A 26,861-nucleotide genomic window follows, 5' to 3' on the forward strand; every position below is an offset into this window, starting at 1 on the left:
TTCACCTGACTGCAGGGATCTTCTCTGAGTGCCCCAGTCCCAGCTGTCCCAGGCAGCCTTTCCTGGGAGCCCTCCCAAGCACCCTGTGCTCCTGGAGATCCAGACCTGGGCACCCACTCCTTGCCTGGGCATGGTACCTGTACCCAGGGCTGTGCACAGAGTGCTTTGGCCTCCTTTCCATCCCTGCTGCTGTGCCCATCTCATGTTGCTCCCAGCTGGCCTCCCTGGACAGTGCTGGAGGTGCCTGTCACCCAGTCCTGGAGTGCCTGTCACCCTGCCTTCCCTGGAAAGGACAATATTCCCAGTTATGGGCTGCTCTGCCCTGCCCACCCTGCTCTGGACTGCTTTTGGCCCCAGCTGGGGAGGGCACTCCCTGTGCCTGCCATCCTGGGCTCCAGGATCCCACCCAATGGGAGCAGCCCTGCTCCTGCTGCTCCTGAGACTTTCCAGAACATGGAATCTCCCTCAGATTCCTGTACCTGTCACCCTCAGCTCCAGATTCCCAGCCCTGCTCCTGCTGCTCCTGAGACTTTCCAGAACATGGAATCTCCTGCAGACTCCTGTGCCTGTCACTCTCAGCTCCAGGTTCCCACCCCAGGGGGGCAGCCCTACTCCTGACACTTTCTAGAACATGGAATTTCCCTCAGATTCCTGTGCCTGCTGAGGGAGAGCAGGAGGGCTGGGCTGGCCCAGAGGCTCAGGGGGAGCTGGGAATCACAGCAGATCCATGCAGGATTGCTCTCTCCCCCACTGCAGCCATTCCTCTTCCCCCTTTCCATCAGGGGGGCTGTGAGCAGGGAGGGGCAGAGCTCCCCAGGAACGTGCTCTGGTGGATGGATCAGCCAAACTCTGGTCAGGGCTTGCTGCCCTGCCCTCAGGGATCTCTGCCCTCCCTGCAGGGTGTGTGGGGCCAGCACAGCACCCAGGGGAGGAGGCCACGTGCTCCCAGCAGCTTTCAGGACTCAGCAGAGTTGGGATTTCTGGGAGAGGAGCTGCCAGGCCAGCTCGGGGGGAGCAGCACACACTCTGCAGCTGACTCACCAGTGTTTCCAGTTTTTAATAAAATGCACTGCAGGAAAGCTAATGCTGAAGCCCCTGGGATTGGGACTCAGCAATTAATACTGCAAACATCCTGCCCTGCAGCTCCAGGAGCAGCCAGACACGCACTGCTTCCACGGCTGCTGAAATGGAACACGAGGCATGTGGAAAACACCCAGAGGAACCAGACTCGGGGATTTATCGAGGCCCTGAGATGATTTTGGCAACAGCAGACCCTTCACAAATCCCCTGGATGAGGATCAAACCTTTAGGAAGCAGATGGGAGGTGATGAATCTTTTTTCCCTGCAGTATGAAAATGAGGGCTGGTTTTACAGAGTGCCAAGTGGTGGGAAACCCCAGAGCAGAGGAAGAGCAGCACCAACACACTCACAGACAGAGCCTCCAAAGCATCTGGACCTCACTTCCAGCTCCCCTTGGCTGCAGCAGCTTCAGAAGATTCCCTTTTCCCAAATTTCTGGCTCCTGTGTGCAATCAGGGCAGCCATGCACAAGGATATTTATTTATCTCCTCAGAGCTCCCACCAGGCTGGTACAGAATGTCCCAAAATCCCTGGCACAGAGGCCACCCTGGCCTCTCCCCTCCCAGCTGTGTCCATACACAGAGCTGTGCTGGAACCTTCCACCAAAGCCTGAGAAGAGCCCAGAGCTCCAGTTTCTTGTTTCCTGACTCTGTGGCCTCTCTCAATGCTCCCCTCCAGATCAGATGTCAATTGTTCCACTGATATTGCCATCCACATCCACTGCTGGTCCCACTGACATGCCTGGAAACCTTCTCAGGAGATTAAAGGACATTACTGGGAGGAAAAACCTATTTTTTCCCCATAGAACTACTGCACTCTTTGTTAAATATTCTAATCCCAGGCTATTTTGGGGTTGGCATATTCCTGAACAGCTTCTGGAGTGGAAACCCCCTGAAGTATAGGTGGGGCATCTCTCCAGTTCTTCATCCCACATTTTCAGAGATAATGATTTTTTTCCCACTTCTTTCAAGTGGAAAAAAAAAAAAAAAAAAAAAAAGAAAAAAATAAGGTGATTTAGCTGCAGGGAAGAAGCAGAAAAAAAAAAAATCTCCCAAGGCAAGTTTAATTCCCAGCTTCAGAGGCTCTCAAGGCTGGGAAGACAAGGCTGCAGCATGAGGAAAGCTCTGCTCTGGATAGGAGCTCCCTCCCCTGCTCTCCTGGAGCCTGCTGAGCCTTCCTGCCTCTGGAATGCATCCTGCCCTCTCTCCCCATCCCTGCTGCTGGGATTTGCCTCTTTTCTTCCTCTGTCCCATGTCCTGCCACTTTTGCAGACCCTTCCCTGTGACTACAGCTGGCAGCTTCAAGCCCAGCTTGCACCTCTGCCCTGAGGGATGGATGGGGGGAGCCAGGAGCTGCTGCTGCCATCGTTGGGATAAGGGAATTGTGCCCCAAATCTGCTGCTCTGAAGCCATCCTGCCATGGCCAGGTCACCCCCAGGAGGGGGATGAGGCCACCTGCACCTCTGAGCTCCCTGGCATGAGAAGCTGAGTGTCCTCCTGGCCCTGAGCAGCACAGTGGGGCCCCAATCTCTGACTGCTCTGCCACATAAATAAAGAAAAGGCAGCATGGGGAAGCCCAGGCAGCTCCTGCACAGTTGTTGGAGATAAGCAGAGGGTTCCAGGCTCCAGAACTGGCAGTCTGGCAGCAGCAGGAAGAGAACCATTATTGCAGAGAGGAGAAATGAATAAATAAACAGCAAACAGATGACTTTTCCATGGATGCTCACTCCTCCAGGCACGGGCAGCTTGTGCCCACAGCCCTGCACGTGGGAGGCAGGCAGGCTGGCACATCTTTGATACATTTTACATTTGTTCTGTTCTGCCCCAGTGCTTGATTATTTCCTTTATTCAAGAAGAAATTGGCTGGGGGAATCTGGAGGTTAAGAACTGCAATAACAGGCAATTTTTTAAGCTTTGTCAGTTTTTGCTGCTTAATCAACTGGACATTGTCCCTTTGAATAAAAGCTCCTGAATTCTCAGCAAGATGGTTGAAAGGTACCATGAATTCGCCCTGCCTCTGCCATATGGTGTCAAACTCCCTCCCAGCAACAGCAGGGCACAGCTTGGGATGGCACTGGGCAGCCTGGCTCCTCATCCCGTGCCCCTGGCTCACTCCGGGCTGGGTGGGGTGTCACACCGACCCTTCCAGGGGTATGGGACAAAGGGACCAGCAATGGGAATTATGGATCAGTCCCAGCCCTGTCTCTGGGACCCCACATACTCAGGTTCCAGCGGGAAGCAGTTTCCATGCCTGCTCCTTGCTGCTCCGTGCCAGGAGAGGGAGCCTGGCTCCTGCCTTCTGCGGCTCTGCCGGGGCCGGTCCCGCTCCGAGCCACGGCACTGTCCCTGCAGGATCTGTCTCCAAACGCTGGGATTGTGTCCCTGCAGGACCTGTCCCCAAACCCCGGCACTGTGTCCCTGCAGGACCTCCTTCCCTGTCCTGAGACTGTCCCGGCAGGATCTGCCTCCCTGTCCCGGCACTGTGTCCCTGCAGGACCTGTCCCCAAACCCCGGCACTGTGTCCCTGCAGGACCTGTCCCCAAACCCCGGCACTGTGTCCCTGCAGGACCTGCCCCCAAACCCCGGCACTGTGTCCCTGCAGGACCTGCCCCCAAACCCCGGCACTGTGTCCCTGCAGGAGCTGCCTCCCTGCCCACAGCCCCGGGAAGGGCTGGGACGGCCCCGGGGGATGAAAGGAGGAACGGGAAGCTGGGGGATGGCAGTGGGTGCTGCAGGGGGGTCAGCCAGGGGCTGCGTTTAGGGCTGAGAGGTGCGATGGGGAGCATGGATGGCATGGGGGATGCTCCAGAGGGGAGACCTCACCCACCATCTCTGAGCAGGTTATTTGTATTTAATTCTTTATATATATATCTATATATATCTATATCTAATCTATATCTATCTATCTATCTATATATGTATATGCGTGTATATATATGTATATATGTACATAACCTATAATATATAATATACAATAGAAATATATATTTTATACATGTTACCTATATATGTATATGTATATGTATATATGTATAGATATGTATACATGTATACATATACATATCTATACATATATAAAAATACATAAATAATATATATAAAATATATGTTTCTATTGTATATTATAGGTTATATACTATATACTAGATATTATATATTTCTATTTCATATTTTATATTATTTATTAATATAATATAATATAATATAATATAATATAATATAATATAATATAATATAATATAATATAATATAATATAATATAATATAATATAATATAATATAATATAATATAATATAATATAATATAATATAATATAATATAATATAATATATATATTATAGATATAATATATAATATATAATATATAATATATAATATATAATATATAATATATAATATATAATATATAATATATAATATATAATATATAATGTATAATGTATAATATATTATATATTATATATTATATATTATATATTATATATTATATATTATATATTATATATTATATATTATATATTATATATTATATATTATATATTATATATATACATTATATATTATGCATTATATATTATATATTATACATTTTTGTATTTTATATATGCTTCATTATTTATATATATTTATATATTTAAATATTTATCACAAGTTGATCAAGGGAATGAAATATACAACACCTAGCACTGGCCTCACTCTTTGGGAAGTGGAAGAGAGTGGAAACAGGGGGAAAAGATAAAACAGGGAAGAAAGGAGGAAACAGGAAAAGATAAAACAGGGAAGAAAGGAAGAAGCACAAGCAGGTCCAAGTGCTCCCTGTCAGGCACTCACCACCATGCGGTTGAGGGACACCCAGCAGTCGTCGGGGAAGTCCTGCAGCATGGGCACCAGGAACTGCAGGCAGCCGTCCCAGTGGCACAGCAGCAGCATCATCCCGATCAGATTGACGATCCGCACCACGGCGCTGGCCAGGTCGTAGGTCATGTGGAAGATCTGCGGGCACACAGCGACAGGTGAGACAGCAGCTTCCCCAAACAGCCCCCAGCGTCATTGCACACAGTGCCAGGCTCCAGGACCCTGCTAAAGCTGCACCAGCTCAGCTCAGGCACAGTGTGCAAGCAGAACAGCTGAAAAACAGCTTAAAAACCAAAATACAGAACCAGGCAGGCAGAACCAGCTGAAAAACCAAAATACAAACTCATCATCAGTCACCCCTCCTATAGGAATGTGCCCCCTGTTGACGGAGTGACAAAAGTCTCCTCCTTAAAAAGGAAAGACGCTCAGAAGTTTCTGTCCTCGATTAGGTGAAAAAGGCATCTCATAGGCTTGGGGGACTTCACCTCAAACTTAAGGATGGCCAATTGGACAGGAGCCAAAAAGTCCCACCTGAGCAATTTACTGGAAAAAGAAGAGAACAAACAAACTAATGGTTTTTGTGAGGTGTTTTACCAGGAGCAAGAACCTCTTGCACTTAGATCAGCTTTTCTCTGTAAAGAGTTTCTTATTTTGCCTTTTATTAAACATTTTTGTTTCTAACACTGCAACAGAAGCCATCCTGGTGATTTTATGCCTCCAAAGGTAGCTGAGCTATCTTGGGTGAGAAATAAACCTCTAAGAGCTTATGAGACCTGGCTCCCTCTGTTACTCCCTCCTGCCCTGCAACTTTGCCTTCTAATTTACTATTAAAAGCTCCATAACTCCTTCTATAAAACAAGCTGGTTGCAAATATTTCTGGACCATCAGCCACTCCTCAGGAATCAACTCTGTAATTCCATTTTTTAGCTGCAATGCCCTTCTTTGCTTTCTGTTCTTGCTGGATACGTGTTCCTCAGTGACCCATGGTGGCAGCTGCCTTTGTGCTGGGTGTCAGCTGCAGTCTCTGCATGAATCAAATGCAACAAGGAACGGCCTCCAACTCAGCAGAGGCTTCTGGAAGAGGATCTGATTCATCTCTTTTCTTGTACTCCTTGTGTTCTGCTGCTACACCCCTGCCCAGGTGGGTAAAGAAAAGAGAACCATGGCAGACAGGGCTGGTTTTCCTCATCTGTCAGTTCTTCACGTGGAAAACAAAGCTGCAAACACAACTTCCTTACAGGTCAGAAGTGACACAGCCCCTGATCTAAAGGGGTTCAGGTGGCATCCCCTTACAAGGGACATGAGTGTCGGGGTGGTTTGTGACACAGGGGACAGGCTGTGTGATGTGTGCCCAAATCCATACACCTGGCTGCTCCAACAGGGACAATCCTGGCACTGTGTGCCTGCCGCCTTTGCCCACACCACAGATCAGCCTCTCATCCCACAGGAAGGCAGCTCAACAGCTAAAACAGCAGGAAACCTTTGTTATCAGCAAAGGAATCACATTTTTGCAGCTGGAATTGCTGCTGTTGGAGCTGGCTGGCCAGCTCTCCATGCCCACCTCAGGATAACACACCCACAGTGATGCCCACATGCCCAACCCTTGCCAGGAGGCAGCACAAGGATGCTGAAATCCAGAAGGAGGAATGGTTTGGATAACTGCTGCTAACTCCATTATTTCCCTGCATCCAGGCTGGAGGCCACACTGCCAGTGTGAGAAAGGCCATTTGAGTGATCTTTCAGGGCTGAAAAGAAGAATATCTCCAAAATCCAGCATGAAAGGCTGTTCTAGGAAATCCAGCTCTGACTGCTGACTCAATAGGTCAGTATGAAAGCTGAGCACATAATTCATACAGAATAATTCCTCCTGGTTTCCTCTGTTTTCCTCCCCCTGCAGAAATGATCACTCTCATTTAGATAACCCAGAGCGAATCCATCCTGTTGGAATGGGAGCCCGGGGCTGTGCTTTTAATGAAGCTGGAGCAGCAGTTTGCAGAAGGATCTTTTGTGCCATCAGGGTTTTTCTGTGCTAATGACTTTTCCTCTCACACCTCCGGATGCTTTTCAAAGAACTCCAGCCCTGCTGTAACCCAGGGAGCTCCAGCCAGGGGCAGGGAGAAGCCCTGTCAGACTGAGGAAGGACGTGCCTTCCTTTTATAGATGAAAAGCAGACAGTGAAGGGCCCGAGGGCATGGATGGCTCAGGGAGCAGGTGATGGATTTGGAGCTTTTGAGAGGAGGGTTGGGATCCATCCTAGTCAGCCTTGGTGCATGCAGAGAGAGGAGAGGCTGGATTCAGTCCTTGGGATCTGGACTGGAACACCAGAGTCCCTGGATGGAACAGATCCCTGAGGGTGACACATCTGGGCTGTGGCACCTCAGAAGGAGCTCAGGGATTCCCAGAAGTAATTAAGATTATGAACTGCAAATGTCTGAGCTGCAGGTGAGACAACTCCAGTTCCAAATGTCTCAGGAGTTCCCAGCTCCTGCCCACTCCTCGGAATACATTTGCATTGCCATGCAAGAGAAAAGCAGGAGCAATCCTGGTGCAGGAACAACTGTGAAGGGCTGGGAACAAACTCCTGCCACTGAGAAGTTTCCCCTGCAAAGAGGTGCTGGTGTCACAGGGAATTCTGACCCAGCTGTTGCAGTGCCCTCCAGCACTTCCTTGGCTCACCAGGGAGAGGAGGGCCAGGAACATTCCAGAAGAGCTCAGAGGAACACGAGTGGTGACTGCAACTTCTCTGGTTTCCATCAGGAACACTCAGGACTTTGTGTCCTGCTGTAACACAACCCAGGCTGAGTCCCAGAGCATCACAGCTCCTTCCACCCCAGCACTGCCTGTGCCTCCTGACTTTCTGCTGCTTGCACTGGGAAAAAGGGAGCCAGGAGAAGGGCCAAGCACGGATTCCCATTTAAAGGATATTCCTGGATAGAGAATATCCCTGGTTTTTGACAGACCAAAACAAGCTCTGGCTTCAGCATCCCTGCTACAAAATCAGCTCTGTCCTTCCAGCCAAAGTTCACCTTGCAATTCTTGTGGAAAGGACAGCTTGGGAAAGTGGGAGGACCAAAACTTCCCTCCAAAAGTCATTTCTGGTTATGTAAGAGCTCCATCTCAGAAACTCCACTTGTACAGCACGAGCTACCGGGATCCTATCAGGAGCAATCTGAAATCCTGTCAGCCCCAAGTACCTGTGCAGCTCTCCTCCATCTGGGCTGCAGCAGCACCCTCCAAACTCAGCACCTGAGCTGGAAGGAATCAAGGACACTAGGAGAAGTGGGGCCTGGCTCTGGCCACAGCTCCAATCAAGGCTGTGTGGTTAATTAGGCCTGCTGCTCTGTGCTGGCACAAGGCTCAGGTGCTGTCCAAACCATGGCCACCACCATCCCTCTGCTCCAGCTGGGGCCACCACCATCCCTCTGCTCCAGCCTGGTCACCACCATCCCTCTGCTCCAGCCTGGTCACCACCATCCTTCTGCTCCAGCCTGGTCACCACCATCCCTCTGCTCCATCTGGGGCCACCATCCCTCTGCTCCAGCTGGAGCCACCACCATCCCTCTGCTCCAGCTGGAGCCACCACCATCCCTCTGCTCCAGCTGAGGCCACCACCATCCCTCTGCTCCAGCTGGAGCCACCACCATCCCTCTGCTCCAGCTGGAGCCACCACCATCCCTCTGCTCCAGCTGGAGCCACCACCATCCCTCTGCTCCAGCCTGGTCACCACCTTCCCTCTGCTCCCAGTTAGAGCCACCACCATCCCTCTGCTCCAGCTGGGGCCACCACCATCCCTCTGCTCCAGGCTGGCTGGGGCCCTGGGGCTGGCACACACTGGGGCAGTGCTGGGCAGGGCAGCAGCTGCTCCAGGCACACCCTGCCAGGGCCAGCCCTTGGCACAGCCCCTGTCCCTGGCTCTGCTGGCACAGCTGGGCTGGGATCTGACTGCACATCCCTGCTGGGATGTGACTGCACATCTGGGCTGGGATCTGTACATCCAGCCTGGGATCTCACAACCCATCCCTGCTGGGATGTGACTGCACATCCCTGCTGGCTTCTCACACTCTCAAAGTGCTGTGCCTGGAGCCAAGGGGCTTTCTCAGGCCTTTGGGGGCCCTGATGCAGAGGCAGCCCCATGATCCTGGCTGAGGCAGGGTGAGCCAGCAGAGCTGAGTGCTGGCTCTGGCAGGACTCACTGCCATCCATGGGGCTCCTGAGCAGATTCTGCTCCACAGGAAAGCAATGAAATTGCTTGCTGCCCTTCACTGCTGCACTGCCAGCGTGGCAGGAATCCTGTAGCTCCACACCCTGCCTGGTCTCGAGCCAGTGCTGGTGTCTGTGCCCACACCATGGTTAATATACAACTGTGATAAATCCCCTGGGGATAATCAAGGAGCTGTGATACTGCTCCAGCTTAAAAGAAGCAAAGAATTTACTCTTCATTTATGGCTTAAAAAACCCACAGACCTGAGAAGGAAATACAAATCTCAGAAGAGAATCAAAACAGTCTCATATGATGTTGTGAGTGCTCCAGGGTCAGAGTTAAGGTTGTTCTGCTGTGAGGAAAAACGTGTTTACTCACATTTAAGAAGAGTATTTGTGGGCTGTGGGGAAGAAAGTTGACATGTCTTTCAGTCTGCCTTTCTCTCCTTGGCTTTTGAAGATAACAGAGGTAAAGATCCACTTTCCTCACAGAGGCATTAGCTGCCTTTTCAAACCTCAGTGTTAATCTCCCATAGACCGGGGATAGGTGGGTGCTGCAAAGAGCTTTGCTGAGCCTAAAATCCAGTTTAGCCAGATTACTGAGGGTGCCTGTGCTGAGGCCCTGCAGCAGCAGCTGCTGTGGCTCTGGATCACCCAAACCACTCATCCTGTTTAGTCCCAAAGCCAGCCTGGACAAGGAGCTCATCCCAGCCAATGTGCAAACTGAAGGCAGCTCACTGAAAAAACTGTGATTTGGGGATCAGTGCCAGTTCCTGTGGCAAATGTCACCTTCTGCACAGCCAGGGTGAGCCCTGACTGACACAACTCATGCAAGAGGGGAAGGCTTGGGGGCCCTGAGGAGCAGACCCAGCCTGGGAAGCTGCAGCAAGGGAGGGACAAAGAACACAGAACTGGCAGGGTGGGCTTGCCCAGGGGGGCAAAGAGCCTGGGCACACACGGGGCACTGAGCATGGGAGCCCTGAGCATGGCCAGGGCACACAGAACCAGCCCTGAGTGTGGCCAGGGCACACAGAGCAGCCCTGGGCACAGCCAGGGCACACAGAACCAGCCCTGGGCACACCTGGGGCACTCAGAGCCACCCCTGGGCACACCTGGGGCACACAGATCCAGCTCTGGGCATACCTGGGGCACACAGATCCAGCTCTGGGCACACCTGGGGCACACAGGACCAGCCCTAGGTACATCTGGGGCACTCAGAGCCAGCCCTGGGCACATCCAGGACACACAGAGCCAGGGCACACAGATCCAGCCCTGAGCACACCCAGGACACATAGGGCCAGCCCTGGGCACATCCAGGGAACACAGAGTCAGACCTGGGCACACCTGGGGCACATAGGCACACCCAGGGCACACAGAGCCTGAGCACACAGTGCCAGCCCTGAGCACACCTGAGGCACACAGATCCAACCCTGAGCATGGCCTGGGCACACAGAGCCAGGGCACACAGAGCCAGCCCTGAGCACATCCAGGCCACACAGAGCTGCCCTGAGCACACCTGGGGCACACAGAGCTGCCCTGAGCACACCCAGGGCACACAGATCCAGCCCTGGGCACACCTGGGGCACACAGATCCAACCCTGAGCCACTGTGGGCACACAGATCCAACCCTGAGCACACCTGGGGCACACAGATCCAGCCCTGGGCACACCTGGGGCACACAGATCCAACCCTGAGCCACTGGGGGCACACACAGCAATCAGGGCTGGCAGGGAAAGGGCAGCTCCCCCAGGAATTGCACCTGTGGAATGAACCCACCCTGCTGGCACACACAGCAACATCTCAGCTGCTCCTTCCCCTCTCCTGATGCTGCTGTGGGAAATGCCTCATCCCCTCCTCCTTGCTCCTTCCTCACCCTCCCCAGCTTCCTATTTATTCTCCCCAGTGATGCATCAAAATATAATCAAATTTGACTCCAAGAGGTTTCCTGTTCTGAGCAGCTCCTCAGGTTTTGGTCTTTAGGAAGAATGGACACATTTTTACACATTTTTTTTCTTTGGAAGAGCAGACAAAATGCTGTTCTAGCCACTAAATTATACAAAGATAAAAACTTCAAATTTCCAAGGCAATTGTTGCTGCCAACAGGCTGAGCTGGGGAAGAAGAAGAATCCCCTAAAGGAACAAAGTTGGGTTTACTGACACCTCAGGAAGCAGGATCCCTTTGGAAGGAGCAGCAGTGGGTCAGACATGTTATGGATACACATTATAATATTGCCTTTTTGCAAATATTAAAATGGATTTTAGATGTGTGGTGTTGAAGTAAGTTTGCTATAAAGATATGGATTTTATTTCTCTGGTTCATTAAGCCTGATATCAGTGTGCTGTGTCACAGTGCCTGCAGGGATGGGATAACACCCAGTGAGCACAGGGTGAGCACACCTGGACACATCTGCCACACAGGGTGAGCACACCTGGGCAGATGTGCCACACAGGGTGAGCACACCTGGGCAGATGTGCCACACATGATGAGCACACCTGCACAGATGTTCCAGCCCAGCAGCACTCACCCTCTGAAGGCAGAACTGGAGGGGATAAAAAGGAACTAAAACCACAATCCTGGAATCCACATGCTCTGAAAGAGCAGAGCCAAAGCAGAGATGTGCTAAACAATTCCTGGAACATGTAAACCAGTTTGGGGAAAAGTTTACTGAGCACAAGGGTCTGTGAATATGCAAAGGGCTGATGTAATTAAAGGTATTTAAGGGGTTAGGGTTAAATTTGCCCTAAACCAGGACATATCCCCAAAGATAACAGGGGGCTCTTGGCTGATGCCACAAAACCTTTGCTCTGTGCTCCTCGTCTCCTACTGTCCTTTATTAAACCTTTTCAATGTTCACAGGAGAGTGAACGTGTTTCTCACAGACAGCTCCGGGCTGTGCCCATCCCAGCGTGCCTGGGACAAGGAGGGAGCTGGGATGCAGCTGGTTTGGGCCAGGTTTGGCAGCAGCAGGCAGCAGATGGGCTGAGCAGGGCTGGGCTGTGGAGCACAGCTACATCTGCAGGCTGTGTGCACACTCCAGCACGGGCTGGGGCTGTGCTCACTCGCTTTCTGCTGTGCCAGCAGCCAGCCAGAGCCAGAAGATCAAGTTTTAGATGAAGGCAAGAGTTTGGGGTTGACTCTGCTTTTCTGCTTGCTTTGCAGCGGGTGACACGAGCAATGTCAGCAGCGCCGCTGAGGCTGCCGTGACTCACCGGGCAGGGCCGCGGGGGGGAGCGCTGCGGGGCCAGGTGTGAGCAGAGATAGCCAAGCACATTTTACACTCCAAATCCACCAATCCTTTGTGCTGCCCTGGCAGATTTTCCTCTGCAGGTTTTGGGGGCTGTGCTGACACTCAGCTGCTGTGTTCCCAATCTCCCTGAGCTCCGCTATCCCACAGGGACCAGCAGGGCACGGAGCAGGGAAAAACCTCTGAGGGCAAAGTTTTCAGCCAAACCTCGGGCTGGCAGCTCTGATCTGGGCTGTGGGATGGCCAAGGAGGTGCCTCAGTGTGTGTTCAGCCAAACCTCGGGCTGGCAGCTCTGATCTGCTGCTCCTGAGCTGTGGGATGGCCAAGGAGCTGCCTCAGTGTGTGTTCAGCCAAACCTCGGGCTGGCAGCTCTGATCTGCTGCTCCTGAGCTGTGGGATGGCCAAGGAGCTGCCTCAGTGTGTGTTCAGCCAAACCTTGGGTTTGCAGCTCTGATCTGCTGCTCCTGAGCTGTGGGATGGCCCAAGGAGGTCCCTCAGTGTGTGCTGGTGCTCCTGCCCTAGCCCGGGGCTGGAAAACTCTGTAAGAGACCACCAAGCCTCCTCCTCCTCCTCAGGTGATTTAACTCTTCCCAGGTAGCTGCTCTTGGCCACTGGAAGTTCTTCCCCAGGCAGAAGTTCAGGGAACAAAGACAGAGAACAGAAAGCAAAAGGAAACAGGGAAAAAATGCCATTTTCTTGCCTTCCCCCTCTGAGATTTGTGTCTACTGGAAAATATTTACAGCAGAGAAAGGTGAAATAGCAGGACTAATTAGCACAGAGAAGGCTGGCGTAGCTGGCAGATGTTTATGGATATATATAAACCCCAAAGATCCTGCCACCACCGTGTGTTTTGCCTCTTGCACTCTCAGAGTTGAGGTTGTCATGACAGCAGCCCCCCTTCCTCTCCCCATGCCACCATTCCCAGCCTAGACTTTAATCTTCATCATTTTAAGAACTTTTGTCACCACGGCAACGTGACACAGACTTTTAAAAATATTTTCTAGCACAACTCAAACGACTGTGTTTCCTGCACAGTTCCCTTTCAACCTCCAGGAAAAAACATTTGGGGTTGGGTTGAGTGTGAGACTGCCCTGGGTGTGAGACAGCAGCAGCAGCAGCTCCAGGGAGGAAGGATGGTGACACTGTCACCTCCAGGAACAACAACACAAGGATTGGGGCCAGGGCTTTTTCCAGCAGCTCTGTGACTTTGGAGGAAGCTCTGCTTTGCTTTTCCATGGGGTTTATGTTCCCACACGCCCCCAGCTCAGGTTTTCCACAGGATCCTTTGGAAAAGGGAAGGAAAACAAGCCCCCAGAGCTGTAAATAGGTTGGGTGTCTGGTTCTCAAGGGGAATTAGATCTCTGACCTGCTGAGGCTGGCTCTAATCTCTCAGGGCTCTTATCTGCATCTTTGGGAATTGTAGTCCTTCTGAGAGGCTTGCAATGAATCACTGCTGGAAATAGGTCACAGGCTTTTTTGGACGTTTAAGAATGACCACAGTCACCAGACAAAAGGTCTGCCTTGCTCAGGAGCTATACATAGATGTGCCCAGGGAAAGGAATATCTGGGATGCTGAGGGGAAAGGAGGCTGAAATCCCCGAGAAAGGGACAAGGCACACAAAACTGGGAAAACAGGAAACTGGGGCCTGCAGGCCTGGAAATGGCTCCAGAGGGGCACTGAGGGGTGCAGGGTGGTGCCAGGGACTGCCCCTGGAACAGCAGCACGGGGGTGATGGATGCCTGAGCCAGGAGCTGCAGCTGAGGCTGCAGCCTCTGCCAGGAGGGCTCAGTTGTGGTCTGAGCAAACCTGCCTGGGCTAAGTGGGAAATCAGCCTGGAGTGCTCTGAGCTGCCAGGGCCACAGTCTGCAGGCAGCTGGCACGGGCAGCACGGAGCAAACACTGCTGCCAGCACTGCTCAGCCTGTGCCAGCCCACTGCCAGCACTGCTCAGCCTGTGCCAGCCCACTGCCAGCCTTGCACCCTGCTCAGCCTGTGCCAGCCCACTGCCAGCACTGCTCAGCCTGTGCCAGCCCACTGCCAGCACTGCTCAGGCTGTGCCAGGTCACTGCCAGCACTGCTCAGCCTGTGCCAGGTCACTGCCAGCCTTGCACCCTGCTCAGCCTGTGCCAGCCCACTGCCAGCCTTGTCCCCTGCTCAGCCTGTGCCAGGTCACTGCCAGCACTGCTCAGCCTGTGCCAGGCCACTGCCAGCCTTGCACCCTGCTCAGCCTGTGCCAGGTCACTGCCAGCACTGCTCAGCCTGTGCCAGGCCACTGCCAGCCTTGCACCCTGCTCAGCCTGTGCCAGGTCACTGCCAGCACTGCTCAGCCTGTGCCAGGTCACTGCCAGCCTTGTCCCCTGCTCAGCCTGTGCCAGGCCACTGCCAGCCTTGCACCCTGCTCAGCCTGTGCCAGGTCACTGCCAGCACTGCTCAGCCTGTGCCAGGTCACTGCCAGCCTTGTCCCCTGCTCAGCCTGTGCCAGCCCACTGCCAGCACTGCACCCTGCTCAGCCTGTGCCGGCACCCAGGGCAGTGCCACCCTTGTCCCCTGCTCAGGCTGTGCCAGCACCCAGGCCACTGCCAGCCTTGTCCCCTGCTCAGCCTGTGCCAGGCCACTGCCAGCCTTGCCCCCTGCTCAGGCTGTGGCAGCACCAGGGCAGTGCCAGCCTTGCCCTGGACCTGTTCCCACAGGACATTGAGAAGCTGTGCTAAGGAAGGGATCCCAAACCTTTCCTTCCTCGCCATGGCTCTTTAGAAGCTATTTGACTTCCCCAGTGACAGCTTGGGCACAGCCTGAAGGTCCCTGGTCAGGAGGTGGAAGTTAAACAGCAGTAAATGAAATCCCTTAATCTGGTTTCGAGCTGTTGTCCTGGAGCTCATCTGCAGCATCTGAGAGCGGATTCAGGGAATGTCTGGTGTGCCACAGGTGCTCCCTGTCCCCATGCCAGAGCCTGACCTGGGAGCCAGGGACAGCCAGCTCTGTTTGTATCCATAAACACAGCACCAGGACATGGCAGAAACACAGTCACACCACGAGAACAGACTCCTCAATGAGACAGAGAATTGTCTTCTCAAAATTCTGACTGCTCGTAGAACAGCTCTCATTCCCCATTTCAGAAAGAAATCACCATCAATCTTTGTTTTCTTATTCCTTTCAGTCCCACCTGAATTTTTTCTTTAAAATTCACAACAGATTTTTCAAAATCCAAGCTTGATCCCTAAGGATCCATATGATTAACAGCTGAGATTGAATATGAACTCACTAGGTCCTGTCCTGGAACTGCAAACTTGCTGAAGAACCACAGAACTCCTGCAGTTTGCTCCTGATCAATTAACATTATTTCTTTGATGCTGCCTGCATTTCAATCAAGACAGCACAGCACTCACTTGTTACCCCTCTGCTAACCCAGTTTGGGGGTCTGTAGGAGCACAGGGGAAGAAGAGAGCCAATATTACACTCTCCAAAAGGAGCATTTTGTCTCAGAAAGGCTCTCTGTGCTGGGCACAGCAGGGGCAGCGTGGGCAGGTGAGGCCCTGGCACAGCCCTTGGGTCACATTTGATTTTTTACTGTCCCAAGCAGCACCTGGGGCTGCTCCAGCCTGGCACAGCCCTTGGGTCACATTTGATTTTTTGCTGTCCCAAGCAGGACCTGGGGCTGCTCCAGCCTGGCACAGCCCTTGGGTCATATTTGATTATTTGCTGTCCCAAGCAGGACCTGGGGCTGCTCCAGCCTGGCACAGCCCTTGGGTTATATTTGATTATTTGCTGTCCCAAGCAGGACCTGGGGCTGCTCCAGCCTGGCACAGCCCTTGGGTCATATTTGATTATTTGCTGTCCCAAGCAGGACCTGGGGCTGCTCCAGCCTGGCACAGCCCTTGGGTTATATTTGATTATTTGCTGTCCCAAGCAGGACCTGGGGCTGCTCCAGCCTGGCACAGCCTGCCAGGATGCTCTGTTCTCCTCAGGGATGCTGAGCGCTCCCACCTAACTCAATCCTGAGCTTTAATTCCATTACAGCCACAGCAACCAAGCACAACTTCCAGCCTGCCCTCCTGGGGGCTGCCAGGGGCTGTAATGCCCAGGGAGGAAGCTCCTGGCAGGCCTGGAGCTGGGAATGTTTCCTGTGGCACAGGGCAGAGTGTGGGCACACTCAGGGTATCATTATCCCCACTAATAATGAGGGGATGGGACTGTTTTGGAGCTAAGGAGGATTTTTTGCTCACATAAACATCAGTCTGAGAGGCTGTGAGGTTTTAGAGGAGCAAGCAGCTGGCCACAGCTCTAAGGAGTCACAAGCAAAGTCACAGCATGCTGGATCAGGAATGGAGTGGCAGCAGGAGCAGGGGGGTCATTGTTCCCCTGTGCTCAGCTTGAGTGCTGTGTCCAGCCCTGGCCCCTCAGCTTGGGAAGGACATTGAGGGGCTGGAGAGCATCCAGAGGGGGCAAGGAGGCTGGAGAGAGGCTGGGAACACAAACCCTGTGAGGAACCACTGAGGGAGCTGGGGGTGCTCAGCCTGGAGAAGAGGACACAGGGCTGCCCTCATCACTCTATAACTCCCTGAAAGGTGCCTGTGCTCAGCTGGGGCTGGGCTCTGTCTCCAGCAGCACTGACACAACCAGAGCACACAGTCTCAGGCTGCACCAAGGGAAATACAGGTTGGATATCAGGAAAAAGTTTTTTACAGAAAGGGTGATAAAAGTTCTGGAATGGTTGCCCAGGGAGGAGGTGGAGTCCCCATCCCTGAGTGTAACAAAGCCTGGATGTGGCACTGGGTGCCAGGGTTCAGCTGGGGTGCTGGGGCTGGGCTGGACCTGATGATCTTTAAGGTCTCTTCCAACCTGGTCACTCTGTGAATTCTGTGAAAGTTTCTTTGTTACAAGGCAATACAGAACTTTCTAACCCAATGAATAGATGCCACAAGGTTTATTTTGCTTTTCTGACCAAACACCTTTACTCCCTTCTGCTGCACTGTGGATACTTTTACCCAATAAGCTTCTGTCTCACATGCACACAAATGCTTCTGTTATAAATTCTGAACTCTCAGCTTATTCCATACAACCCCACCCCTACACTAGAAACCCTTCACCATTTATCAGTTCAGTTTCTCACTTATTTAAAGCATTTTCTTACAACTATAGAAACATAAGTTTATTATTTTTCTGTTTAATGTCTGTGTATTGTATTTTTACATCAACCCAAGGCTGCAAATCAAACCCTTCAGTGTCTGTGGAAGTTCCTGCTTTTCTGATTCCCACACAGGGAGCAGAGGATGCTCAGCCCCAGGGCCTGGCTGGCACAGGGCTGAGCCCTGCCCTGCAAAGGGATCCACTCTGGGCTCTCTTTGCTCCTCCTGCATTTCAGAGAGGGCACAAGAGGGGACTGGGGCACCTGTCTGTCACCTGACAGGAAGGACTGGGGCACCTCCCAGCCCAGGGACAGAATCCTTGGCTGCTCCAATCCCTGGGGGGACTGGGCAGAGCAGTGCCAGGCTGTGGGCACAGAGCACAAACCCCAAAGGTTTGTTTGTCACTGCTGGGTTTTTCCTGAGACCAGAGTGAGAACACCCAGCAAGGACTGGATCATCTCTGGGGACCTCAGCAGTGACAATGTCCCTGCCCAGACTGACACAAATGTATTTTAATGCAGTGTCACATGTCACAGGCAGCCCAGGACGAGTGACAGGGACACAAATGTCCTCCCACTCTGCTGGGACAACAGCAGCAATGTCACCCTTTCCTGCTGCACCTGAGAGGGGACAAATCCCACGGGAACAGTACTGGGGAGGTGAATCCTGAGGAGCTGCAGCTCCCACAACCTTGGATGCACACCCAAGGCTGCTCCAATGCCAGCAGAAGAGAAAAGGGGGAAGTGTTGGGTGAATTCTTGATTTCCTTGAGGAATCTAGGGCAGGGAAAACTGGTTTTAACTAAGAAGCAGCCTAGATGATATTTGTGAAAGTATGAGGGATTAATTCCTGCTGTGGTTGTATACAGATTTCATAGATTCTATAAAAATGTACTCAGGCAGAACAAAGACATTGAAAAGCAGTATTTAAACTCTACCTGAAATATTCTAACATGCATTAATACATGCTGGGCAGGAAGAGAGTCCCCAAAGGCTGCCATTTTAATTAGACATCCAACAGGAAATGCAGCTGATGACAGCTCTCAGGGCAGGAGTCCCAGGAGCCACAGCCAGGGAGAAGGAGGAGATCTGCAGAGCTCTCTCAGGGGGGTGAGACCCCAGGATCCCAGCAACCCCAGAAACAGCAACAGCACTGGGCAGGGCCTTGGAGGGGCAGGAAAAATCAGGGGTTATAAACCATCCCTGTGTCTGTGGGAGGAGCTCAGGAATCCCCAAAGTGGAGCCCTTGGAAGGGGTTCCCTGTGGGAGAAGCTCCCAGAAACCCCAAAAGAGGAGAACTTGGAAGGGGTTCCCTGTGGAAGGGGCTCCCAGGAACCCCCAAAGTGGAGACATTGGAAGGAGGTCCCATGAACCCCCAAAGTGCCCTTGGAAGGAGCTCCCATGAACCCCCAAAGTGGAGCCCTTGGAAGGGGTTCCCTGTGGGAGGAGGTCCCAGGAACCCCTAAAGTGCCCTTGGAAAAGGTTCCCAGTGGCAGGGGCTCCCAGGAACCCCCAAAGTGGAGCCCTTGGAAGGGGCTCCCCATAGGAGGAGCTCAGGAACCCCCAAGGTGGGCTTGGAAAGGGGCTCCCCATGGAAGGAGCTCCCATGAACCCCCAAAGTGCCCTTGGAAAAGGTTCCCTGTGGAGGAGGTCCCAGGAACCCCCAAAGTGGAGCCCTTGGAAGGGGTTCCCCATGGAAGGAGCTCCCAGGAACCCCCAAAGTGCCCTTGGAAGGAGCTCCCATGAACCCCCAAAATGGAGCTCTGGGAAGGGATTCCCTGTGGGAGAAGCTCCCAGGAACCCCAAAAGAGGAGAACTTGGAAGAGGTTCCCTGTAGAAGGGGCTCCCAGGAACCCCCAAAGTGTCCTTGGAAGGGGTTCCCCATGGAAGGAGCTCCCAGGAACCCCAAAGTGGAGCCCTTGGAAGGGGTTCCCCATGGAAGGAGCTCCCAGGAACCCGAAAAGAGGAGCCCTTGGAAGGGGCTCCCTGTGGGAGGAGCTCAGGAACCCCCAAAGTGCCACTGGAAGGAGCTCCCATGAACCCCCAAAGTGGAGCCCTTGGAAGGGGTTCCCTGTGGAAGGGGCTCCCATGGCTCAGTAGCTGCTGTCTCAAGGAGCATTTCCTGGAGTGCTTTTGGAATTTGCTGCCTTTTCAATTTCATTGGCTGCCCCTATCTTTGCTGAATATGGCAGGAAAAATTAATACAGAAGTCATCTTTTTCTAGCTGACTTATTACTTTGCAGGGTTTTCTTTTTATCTCTTCCCTTTAAAGGAAAGAATGCCAAGCTTTTCTTTTCCTCCAGGTTGTTCTCATCAGGTTTCTCTGAATTCACTTTACTCTCTGGTGTAGAAGTAACTAAAACTGGAATATTTTTAGACTCAGGTAACCTACAATGGCCATTTATATTATTTTTAGTGCCTGTCTCCACCTTGTGCTTCTTCAATCCCTGTTCTCTTTTCATCCCCTCCAGCAGAGGAGCAGAAGGGAAGAAGTTCTGGAGAAGCAACTTCTATGGAAAAGCTTCACTACAGAACACAAATGGAGCTGCTTTGTGTCCTCACTCATGTTTACTCTGCTTGGTTCTTGTTCAGTTAAAGGAAACTCAGTCCTGGGGGAATTCAAGACCTGCTCAGTGCACCTGTCCTGCCTTGCCCTGCATGGTCTGGGGATCATGATCCAATCCAAGCTGATTTAATGACACCTCATTGCTGAGAACCCCCAGGCCAGCCGCAGGAAAATCTGCCCCCATCAGAAAAAGCAAAAATGATGGTAGCAGTACTGGAGAATGTCCAGGAGGGATGAAGTGCCCAAGGATGGCAGCACTGCTCACTCCTCACAGCCCCCAGCAGCTGCCACAGCCCAGCCTGACCCTCAGCACCTCTGGGGGTCATTCACAGACATTTGGGGGGGGTCCACCTCTGAGCCTTGCAGAGCCACGCTGGTTGTGCCTCCAGGCTGTGCCCACGGGGCTGCACCTGCCCTGGCACTCAGGGAAGGGCTGCTCTGAGCCCTGGGGATGTGGAGAACATCCTGCTCCACCCTGGCACTGCCTGCACCTTCCCTGGGATGCAGGGAAGGGCTGCTCTGAGCCCTGGGGATGTGGAGAACTCCCTGCTCCACCCTGGCACTGGCTGCAGCACTGGCTGAAAGCAGCAGTGCATTTGGGAGAGCTCAGGGTCCAGGGAATCACTCCTGCCTGCAGCACTGGCTCCCAGCAGCAGCAGCAGTGGATTTGGGAGGGTTCAGGGTCCCAGGGCTGCAGCACTGGCTCACAGCAGTGGATCTGGGAGGGTTCAGGGTCCCAGGGCTGCAGCACTGGCTCACAGCAGTGGATCTGGGAGGGTTCAGGGTCCCAGGGCTGCAGCACTGGCTCACAGCAGTGCATTTGGGAGAGCTCAGGGTCCCAGGGCTGCAGCACTGGCTCACAGCAGTGGATTTGGGAGGGCTCAGGGTCCCAGGCTCACAGCAGCACTCCAGTGCCCTTGGGAGGGCTCAGGGAATCACTCCTGGCTGCAGCATTGGCTGAAACCAGATTTGGGAGGGCTCAGGGTCCCAGGAAATCACTGCTGGCTGCAGCACTGGCTCACAGCAGCAGCACCAGTGCATTTGGGAGAGCTCAGGGTCCCAGGGAATCACTCCTGGCTGCAGCACTGGCTCCCAGCAGTGGATTTGGGAGGTCTCAGGGTCACAGCAACAGCAGCAGTGGATGTGGGAGGGCTCAGGGCCCCAGGGATTCACTGCTGGTGACCCCAGTGCTGAGCTCTCCAGAGCTGTGCTAAGCACAGCACCCAGCCCATCCCCTGGGGAAGTGCAGGTGTCCTGCCTATGGCAAGGAAATGGAACTGGAGGATCTTTAAGGCCCTGTCCAACCTAAGGTTTCTGTGATTCCATTATTCCATGAAGGCTGTGGGCTGCTCCATGTCTGGGTTTGTACTGACACACTGCAGGTCCCACACAGCAGAGGTTCACACCCACAGCTGGAATTGAGGAAAGCTGACATTGCCTTTTCTCCCCCCCAGAAATCCTACTGGAGTGGTCAAACTGCAGCAGGCTGGATCTGTGCCTGCTGGAAGAGGGATGGAGAAGGCACCAGTGCAGAGCTCCAGTGTTTGCATTCCCATAATGGGTGTCTTCTCCAAGAGCCCTTCCAGCCCAAGGTGGGATATAATTCAGTGTCAGATGGTTATGAATGAAGGTGGATCCCTGACCTCATAAAGCTTTTGCAGGGCAAGAAATGGGAGCAGCTGCACCCTGTGGGATCAGGCAAGGGGAGCAGGGACACCTCCCAGGCAGCATTAAGGGAAAGCTCTGGCACTCAGTGATTTCCTGGTTCAAACAACACCACAAGTTCTTTCTTTGCACTTATGGTGCTCTCCCCTTCACAAATGGAACCAGGATTAAGCTGCACATGAAGAGTTCTGCCAAAGCAAGTTGGGTTCTTCCAAAAGCCAGGACTTCAGGGCTTCTCAGCAGCCTGTGAAGGCTCTGAACATCAAAAAACCAAGGGTAAACTGAGCATGGGATGAGGCAACTGCAGGGCACTGAACTTGACCTCTTCAGATTTCCAAGCCTGGATGGGAGACCCCAGGTGTGAGTGTGCCCTGACAGTTTAGGGCTCAGAACCCTGAGATCAAGGCTGTGTCCCATAGCCTTGAAACCTCACAGAATGTAAGAGTTTGTGTCCTTCCACTAAACCTGGATCCACAGCACCATCATCTCCCAGAGTTTAGTGTCCATGGTGGTGAGACCTGGGAATTCAGTGAAGTTTCTCTTCATGACCACCCAGACCTGGACACTTCCTCCAGGGAATTTGCTCAGAAGCACATGGATGGGTGTGGGCACTCCCAAGGGCAGCAAACAAAATAATCTGAGGGATGAAATTGCACAGCCCCAGAGGGAAGACTGAAAATGGAGTCAGGAACAGATGTCTGATATCCCAGTTATCAGTCTGGATCTCCCTAAAGCACCAGGAACCTCAGGCTCTGAAGGACTGGAGTGGGGTTCAGATGTTTCATGAGTGATTGGTGTTTGAAGCTGAGCTTTGGAGCTCCCTAGCACAGAGACGAGAGATTATCTGAACATCAGGATTTCATTATGGACTCCAGCTGTGCTCCAGATACTGTGCAGGGTATCGTGGACTTTGAAAAGACAAAGAATTTGGTGATTTTCTCTTCTTCAGATCTGCTGGATGATGAAAGGGAGGTGAGGAGGGAAGGGCTGAGGAAGGAACATGAGGGATGAGGTGAAGGGCTGGAGCAGAATGTATTAGGATGCAATCAGAAAAAACCCTAAAGTGAACCTCAAGGGGAAAAAAACTGACTGGAAGGGTCTTTGTTCCATCCCTGGCACTGCCCAAGGCAGGCTGGACAGGGCTTGGAGCAGCTGGATAATGGAGGATGTCCCTGCCCATGGCAGGAGGTGGAATGAGATGAGCTTGAGGTCCCAAACCAGCATGGAATTCCATGACCCTGCTAAAGGAAAAGCAGGAGCACACACCTGGGGCACTGGGGATCAGGGCTGGTGGGGAGCACAGGAGGCTCCTGTGGCAGCTGTGCCCAAGCCAGCATGTCCTGGCTGTCACTAGTGCAGCCAAGGTGACCTGGCAAGCCTGGCAAAGTCCCCTGGGGAGGGCCAGCAGGGCTGTGCTGAGGGGCAGCCCCACATCCCCCACGGGCAGGATGTCCTGCTCTCTGCAGGATCTCTCCTGGCCACCCCAGGGAGTGTGGCCATGTCCCTGCTGAGGAAGCTGAACCTGGCCCAGCTCCCAGCGCAGCCAGCAGGGCCCAGGGGAGGGCACAGCTCTGCTGTCCCACCCCCAGGAGGCTCCAGGACAGGGACACTGCTGTCCTTGCAGGGTCACCTTGCAGGTGGTGACCCCACCTGGGCTGCCCCATTCCCAGGGCTCCACCTGAGTCAGGCACCCCCCACCCTCATGGGGCTGTCCCAGCTTCTTCCCCACTCGTTCCTGGCCCCGTGTCCTGTCACTTCTGTGCTGCCAGGGCTGGCATCTGAAGCTGGCAGCTGCCTCCCATCCATCAGCACATCCCCTGCTCCGTGCCAGCTGTCAATGAAGCTGGCACAGGGGTGCAGCCTTCCCACCCTCCTGGCTCCACAGAGCACAGAGGCAGCAGCCCTGGGCAAGGGGCTGGCTGTTGGCTGGGAGGCACAGGGAGCTCTGCAGAGCTGATGGCAGCAGGAGAAGCCCCTGCCAGGGTGGGGTGCTGCTGTCCAGTCCTCCTGCTGAGGAAATGCCTTGGCTGGGGTAAAATACTCCCCAGCCCTTTGAGCTTGGGCTTTCCCCTTCAAACACTGTGGAAACAGCTTCTGCCCAGTTCCCAAGCAGCAGAGGGGGCTCTGGGGGGGTACCCAACAGCTCACATCTCCCCAGGGAAGGGGAGAGCACGAGGGAGCACAGGCAGGCAAATTTTGCTCTCCAAATGACCAGAAAAATTGCTGGCTAATCAGAACAGGCACTGCCTCACTGATTGTGGCTCTAGCTCCTCTCCCAGTCCCCCATTAGCTGATCAGGGTCAACTGCTGGGCCCTGCAGCCCTGCCCTGTGCCTGCAGAGGTGGGGAGGGGAGGCTGCAGCAGCAGCACATCCTGGGCAGCCGTTCCTCAGGCAAGGGAGGGCAGAGCCCTCCAGTGATGCCACCCTGGGGAGCTGCTGGAGCCCGGGCTGTGCTGGCACCAGGAGCAGGGGGTGGGCAGGGGGTGTCACCTGTGTGAGGTCCCTGCTGTGTGATGCCTCTGACACCCAAAGAAACAGAGATCAGCCCGGTTTCCTGCAGTGCTGGGGAAGCTCCAGGAGCAGCAGGGATCCCTGGGCTGGCTGTGCAGCTGCACAGGGGCTGGGGCAGGGTCCAGGCAGCTCCCACTCCCAGCAGCAGATGGGAGCTGCTGCCAGCAGCTGCAGGTCCCCAGCCAGCACTCTGTGCAGCAGGCCAGGCTGAAGGCTGCAGATAAGGGGGCAGTGCTCTGAGATAAGGCTCCTTCCAAAGGCTCCTGGAGGAGTTTGCTGCGTGCTGTGGCTCGGGGAGAGGAGGAGGGAGAGGCTAAAGGCCAGAGGAACATGTTCCAGCCTGGCTCCACAGCTCACTGCCTGCATTCCCAGCACTCCCAGCCAGCCAGCATGGAACTGAAAGGTTTTTTCCATCTTCCCAAAGTGGGCTGTGCTCTTCCTTCCCTGCCAGCTGCTCAAATGACCTTGAAGATGAAAAGGAGAGGGGTAAAAAACCTGTCTATGAGAAGCATCATCCCTGTGTGCTTGCACCTCATGTCCAGCAATGTCCCTGCCATGGGACATGAGAGGAGATCCAGAGGGGACCCCTAAAATTCCCGCAGTGGAGCTGCACTCTTCCCACCACACCATGGGGTGAACTGCTGCATGGACAGCCCAAAAACATTACAAATACTGCTGCTTGGAATATCTGACAACAGCTCCTAAAGAGCAAACAATCCCATGCCAGGACAGACAGGGGATGCCAGAGCTCTCCCTCCTCTTGCCTCCTTTCACAGAAACCCCTCCAGGCTGCTGCCCTCCCCTTCTGCTTCCCTTTCCCATTCCAGAGCTGCACTGGGGCTGCTTTATGCCCAGCACAAAACACCAACGTGTCTTTCAAGTCTGGAGGGAAGAAAGCTGAAGCAGAAGTTCTTATCTGTCTTTCCCACCAGCCTGAGGTGATTTATCAGCTGAAGAGGCTCCTGGTGGGATGTCTGTGACTGCTAGCAGGGAACAGAGCTGGGAGGGAGCTCAGAGCGCAGAGGGACAAGGCTCACCCCCATTCCTGTGGGAAGGAACACTTTGGGGAGAAGCAATGACCACCCTGGATCATGGATTTTTCACCTGAATCATGAAATTTTCTCCTCTCTCCAAAGGACAGCCCTTGTCATCCTTCCTGTGCATTCAGGAGTAGATAGGAAGCAGAGGAAGGTGCTGCCTCCACTTTGCACCTCCCACGGATGCTCCAGCACAGGGCAGGGACACAGGGACACCCAGAGCTCAGCAGTGCCCTAATTTACTCCAAACCACAGAGGAACATCCCCTGCAGCTGGGCACAGGGCCTGACAGAAGCCTCTGGACTTTGGCTCCCCCAAGTTTGTGTAATTAACTGCACAATTCCAGCCTAATTCCCTGCAGCCTCAGCAAGAGGCACACAGTTGGGATAAAGTGTGATTAGTGGCTGTTTGGGTGATGCACACTGGAGAGGAGGAGGCTAATCAGCCCTATTGCAGGGACAGCCTCTCCAAACTGGGCTGCACTGAGCAAATCAAGAGGAATTAACACCCAGCACTTTGCTGGGTGAAAAAAATATATAAATGAAGAAAAAACAAACACAGCTGCTGCATCTTAACTGCTCTCCAGCCTCTCCAGGGACTTGAGGAAAAGCAGGCCTGTCAGCTCCTTTAAGGGACATTATCCTCACAGTTTCTCTCCTGTGTTTACAAGGAAGCAGTGCTGCTGCTTGTTGGAGTGTTTGTCATGCCAGCACAGAGAGAGGCTCTCCCAAAGTTCACCCTTGGAGCTCCTCCATGCTGGGGCAGAGCTCAGGTGATCCCAGGGGAAGGATCCAGCTGCTCCCAAAGTTCACCCCTGGAGCTCCTTCGTGCTGGGGCAGAGCTCAGGTGATCCCAGGGGAAGGATCCCTGCTCCCAAAGTTCACCCTTGGAGCCCCTCCATGCTGGGGCAGAGCTCAGGTGATCCCAGGGGAAGGATCCAGCTGCTCCCAAAGTTCACCCCTGGAGCTCCTTCGTGCTGGGGCAGAGCTCAGGTGATCCCAGGGGAAGGATCCCTGCTCCCAAAGTTCACCCTTGGAGCCCCTCCATGCTGGGGCAGAGCTCAGGTGATCCCAGGGGAAGGATCCAGCTGCTCCCAAAGTTCACCCCTGGAGCTCCTTCGTGCTGGAGCAGAGCTCAGGTGATGCCAGGGGAAGGATCCCTGCTCCCAGAGTTCACCCTTGGAGCTCCTTCATGCTGGGGTGATCCCAGGGGAAGGATCCAGCTGCTCCCAGGCATCTTCAGCTCCTGACTCACCCCTTACCTCAAGATCTGCCCTCAGACCAGCCTCCTTCTGCTCCAACACACACAGACCCTGGTTGTTTCTTCATGACCCATCCTGGTTGGATCCAAAGCTCAGAAACACCTTCCCTAAATTTCTGCCTCTCTCCAAAGCCCCAGGAGCTGAACACCCAGAGAAACCACGACCCCACCCTCCCTCTGCTCGTGTCCCCTCATGACCCCAAAGCCCACTGGGTACATGCAGACTGATGGGGCTGAGAGAAAGATGGGAATGTCCCACCCAGGGCTGGGCTCTGTTCCTACGGAGGAGAATGAACAATGTCCCCAGGCTGGGGACA

At 53.4% G+C, this 26,861-nt stretch overlaps 1 protein-coding gene across 1 annotated transcript in view; it reads right to left on the reverse strand.

Moving 5' to 3' along the window:
• Positions 1-26,861, reverse strand: part of HCN4 (hyperpolarization activated cyclic nucleotide gated potassium channel 4) — a 108,949-nt gene that overhangs the window by 37,814 nt on the left and 44,274 nt on the right. The window contains exon 3 of the mRNA XM_063169395.1: positions 4,911-5,072. Within this exon, the coding sequence (XP_063025465.1) occupies positions 4,911-5,072 (162 nt within the window). The remainder of the gene's footprint in view (positions 1-4,910; positions 5,073-26,861) is intronic.

Source organism: Melospiza melodia, chromosome 15, assembly GCF_035770615.1.
Source record: "Melospiza melodia melodia isolate bMelMel2 chromosome 15, bMelMel2.pri, whole genome shotgun sequence".
Lineage (NCBI taxonomy): Eukaryota > Metazoa > Chordata > Aves > Passeriformes > Passerellidae > Melospiza > Melospiza melodia.